The sequence below is a fragment of the Sceloporus undulatus genome, chromosome 1, assembly GCF_019175285.1.
Source record: "Sceloporus undulatus isolate JIND9_A2432 ecotype Alabama chromosome 1, SceUnd_v1.1, whole genome shotgun sequence".
Lineage (NCBI taxonomy): Eukaryota > Metazoa > Chordata > Lepidosauria > Squamata > Phrynosomatidae > Sceloporus > Sceloporus undulatus.
This window is the reverse complement of record NC_056522.1, coordinates 288448519-288452528: the sequence shown is the minus strand read 5'-3', so window position 1 is coordinate 288452528 and position 4010 is coordinate 288448519. Positions and strand designations below refer to the sequence as shown.

Here is a 4010-nt window from a genome sequence, read left to right as displayed (position 1 = left end):
TAACGGCAGCAACATCTTCATGCCTGAAAGCCATCAGTTGTCAGAGCTATAAGATTGTCTTGTCTTGTTGATAATTGGCTTTATTCTATTTTAAAGAGCCATTTTTAAAGAATACGCCACAAAGCAAACATTTGAGTCTTCCCAACTCTATGATTCTATGCCAGCCACAGATGCTGGTGAAACATCAAGAATAAACTCTTCTAGAACATGGCCACATAGCCCAAAAACCCCACAAAAAACTATTTCTGAGTCTATTTACAAGTTACAAAATGTCCACAATGGCAAATTCATTATCAAGTTTGACAATAAATGCTATTACAGTAATAGTTTACAAATATACTAAGCATAGATTAACAATTGATACTTTCAACGCCCAAGAAACAGAGACAAGATGATCTGAAAATGCCGTACAACTAAATTATTAGAGTGTCACATTAAATGACCAGCTGTTGCTTAATTCGTAACAGGTCATACATAGTATGTCACAAATCATTTGACAAAAAGGGGTATCAGAAGGTTTTCCAATATCACTCTGCAAATAAGTTATGCAAGCACAGTAAAATTCAAGCCAAGTGTTGACATTAATAGGACCAAAAGGGCTTAAGTCCAAAAGATCATTCTCAGTGAAGCTGTGATTCAAAGCTCTGCTTTCCTTCTCTGTTGAACTGCAATAATCTCTTAAGAAACAGCTGTCTAAGTAAGAAGTGCTTAAAGTTACATCTGGAAATATACTATCTTAAATCTACAAAATATTGGGAAAAGATTGAAAATAATTACTTTTTATTATTAGGATACAGCTCAGAATGCATTACATAGAAAAATACATTAAACATTCAAATGTTGTTTATTGTGTCCTAGATGTCTTATTTCAACAAGATACATACAAAGTTATTTACTAGAAGAAATGTAAGAAATCCCAGATATTTACAAAAATTTGGCCTTAATTCAACATCTTATAATATCTGGCTAAATTTTAAAAAAATATTAAATAACTAACAAAATGCCCTGTGCTATCTCTGAATTCTGCACAGTGGTCCAATATAAAGATTGTTCTTGGATTTATGAAAATGAACTGAAGAAGATCTATATGTGTGACTGGGTATAGGCCTCTTATTTTTCTTCATGGAAACATACTTCTCTTCCTTCGGAGTAGGCACATGGCTTGGTTTCCAAGGTATTGGGTTGTAAAACGTTGGAACTGGATAGACACTTCCATCAGGAATTCCTGAAATGTGTTAGAAAGCACACAAAATTAAGAGCTCAGAGTCAGGACTGAGAGTTTGAATTGTGTATGTGGTATCATGTACTGAAGACCAATTAGTTTCAACATGACTCAAGCCCTACACAATTTGATTTGAATTACAGCCAGTCAAAACTGACTTGACTATTGCTCAAAATGTAGCTCTAAGTGAAAGGATGATTTTATTAACTGATAAAATCAAGAAGGAAGGGGAGAAAACAGAAACACAAGCATCGAAGAGATTGAACATAGGTGCTGGAGAAACAGTTTATTTTGGCATGCCCAATGAGTTTCAAACACCAAACACATTCAGGGAACTGTAAAAATATTCTTAATGAAGAGCATGCCATAATCTTCTATCCAAATCCAAATTTTGTAAACCAGTGCAGAGTAATCTGTCCTTTTTTGTTACATCTTTGCTACTGCAGTTAGGAATAAAAGACCCCTAAATCAGAAAATGATGATGATGATAATAATAATAATATATTTATTTATTTATTTGTATCCCGCCTCTCCGTTTTGGATTGAGGCATCTTCAAGACACTATCCTCAATGGCCCTGCTCAGTTCCTGCAACCTTAGGGCAGTGCTCTCTGTGATTGAGTCTATCCACAGGTGTGCAATCTTCCTCTTTTCATACTGCTTTCCCTCTTTTCAAGCATTATAATCTTTTTTTTGGTGGGATACAGACCGGCCAAAGCAGGCGGTGTCCCGCTGCCCTAGTTTGCTCCGCTGGGAAGCTGCAGCCTCCAGACCATGGGGCTTTCCCGCGGAAAAGGAACCCTTAAAAGTTGGGTTCTTTATGTGGCGCGCGCGTGACGCCACAATGCACCAATGGCGCACTGCGGCGTCACAATGGCACCAGGACATGCGGATGCTAAGCGTCCACCACGTCAAAATGGTGGCGCCCATATGTACTGGGTGCCACCATTTTGATGTACAGATTATGTACTAGGGTTGCGGGGCGTATATAAGCAGCGCCCTGAGGCAACCCTAGTACGTATGCAGGCCAGTGCTTCCACTGGTCTGTACAGCGCCTTAGTGAGTCATACTTTCTCATGATGTGACCAAAATACGACAGCTTTAATTTAGTCATCTTATATATTTGATAGCATTACATCACCTTTTTGAATTTTGTACTGATTTATGAAATTGTTTTTGTCCTAACAACTCATGGCTGATGCAATAACAGTATATAAAGATAAATGTATTTGGCTGCATTTTTCTTTTGTTTGATAAACCTAGGATTTTATTTTTATGAATCACTATAAACTGCTTTGGTCATAAATATATACGTAAGAGATAGGGCTAATCACTGCAAAAGGTGAGAGAATCCAACTTTTTTCTTCTTCTCAGCATGTCAATATTGAACACTACTGTTCGAACTGATCTTTTTCAAAAGCAGGAGATATCAAATGATTTAACAATGAACTATGGAAAAGCAACACACCAACATACCTTTCAATTTGTAGTCCCAGAGCAGACCCATCAATGGGTATTTGATAAATTAACACGTCTGTAACCATTCATTCAACTAACCCACCAATTACATTTTAGTGTGATCGAGCAACTGGATTTAGACTGCACTCCTTAATGTGGGGTAAAATTTTGTAGTATGTCTTTCTCATCAGCTGTAACTAAAGACTTCTAGATCATGAATATTTTATAAAAAAAAACCTTTGTAAAATAAACAGGAAAAATACCAGAAATCATATACTGTTACGCAAGTTAAGGAGGTACTGTGTCCAGTACAAATACAAACCAGTTGATTTAACACTGGTGTAGGAATAGACAGCTGATGCGGGGCGACCCTTATTTCTAGAATTTTGCAGCCATTCTTTGAACATCTTCTCTGATTTTTCTTTTTTCTCCTGCAATTCAGCTTCTTGTTGCCTTTCCTTCTCCTTCAAAAGAACAAAAAACAAGCATGTAAAATGTTCTAATAAAACTGCCTGCCAGCAATTTGTCATACTGACATATTTGTCAATAAGTGTGCCATCTACTCGATGTAGGTATCTCATGTCCCTCAGCTAGCATATCCCTATTTGAGAAACAAAAACTAGATCCTTTACATATTAACATATGTGTTCATCACCCATTAATGCCACTGAAGCCATCCACATCACACTGTTACACAGTAAGAAGCAGAGACCACACACTATGTCAGTTGTGCCTGCATGATTCAACAAGAATAAAACTAAGAAAATAATGCCAACAAATAAGCCAAGCCACATGCTAAAAAAACCCAAAGAATCAATGATCACTAGCCAAGCTGCACAGGAAAAAAAAACCCTTATGCCAGATCACGATAATGCTAATGGATTACACCCCAAACAGGAAGCTAAAGTCCTCTAGTTTTTCTTCAAATGACAAACTGGAATAAATTATACCTTTTCTTCTTTCTTCTTCTGAACCTCTTCTTTTTTCTTTTTCTTTAGCCATTCCTGATACACTTCTCTTGCTTTATCCTTTGACTGTGCTTTCTCAAGTTCCTTAGCTGCTTTTTCTGCCATCTCTTTGCTGATCTTGCGTTCTCTTTCCTTCCTTTCCTACAGATGATATTGAGTATATTAGAGAAAACAGCTATACAAACTAGCTTGTCAAGAAGAAACCAATGGCAGAAACATTCTCCTGTCAGTTTGGCTATGATTAGTAATAGCTGATATACTTAAGCCTATTTTAAAAAGAATAAAACTCTTTCTTAGCAGACTGAATTTGCAAATTAGTTTTTAATATAACCAGCCTGAACAGAATTGGCTCACAGAGACCTC

The 4010-nt window shown here is 36.7% G+C and overlaps 1 protein-coding gene across 3 annotated transcripts in view; it reads right to left on the bottom strand.

Annotated features, from left to right (window-relative positions):
- Positions 1-272: 272 nt before the first annotated feature.
- CCDC34 (coiled-coil domain containing 34) overlaps positions 273-4010 on the bottom strand; it is a 24657-nt gene continuing 20919 nt past the window's right edge. For all 3 annotated transcript variants that reach the window (XM_042478568.1, XM_042478728.1, XM_042478646.1), the window contains exons 5-7: positions 3630-3788; positions 3002-3143; positions 273-1225 (exon numbers count right to left, since the gene is read on the bottom strand). In XM_042478568.1, the coding sequence (XP_042334502.1) occupies positions 1011-1225; positions 3002-3143; positions 3630-3788 (516 nt within the window). In that variant the 3' untranslated portion in view covers positions 273-1010. The remainder of the gene's footprint in view (positions 1226-3001; positions 3144-3629; positions 3789-4010) is intronic.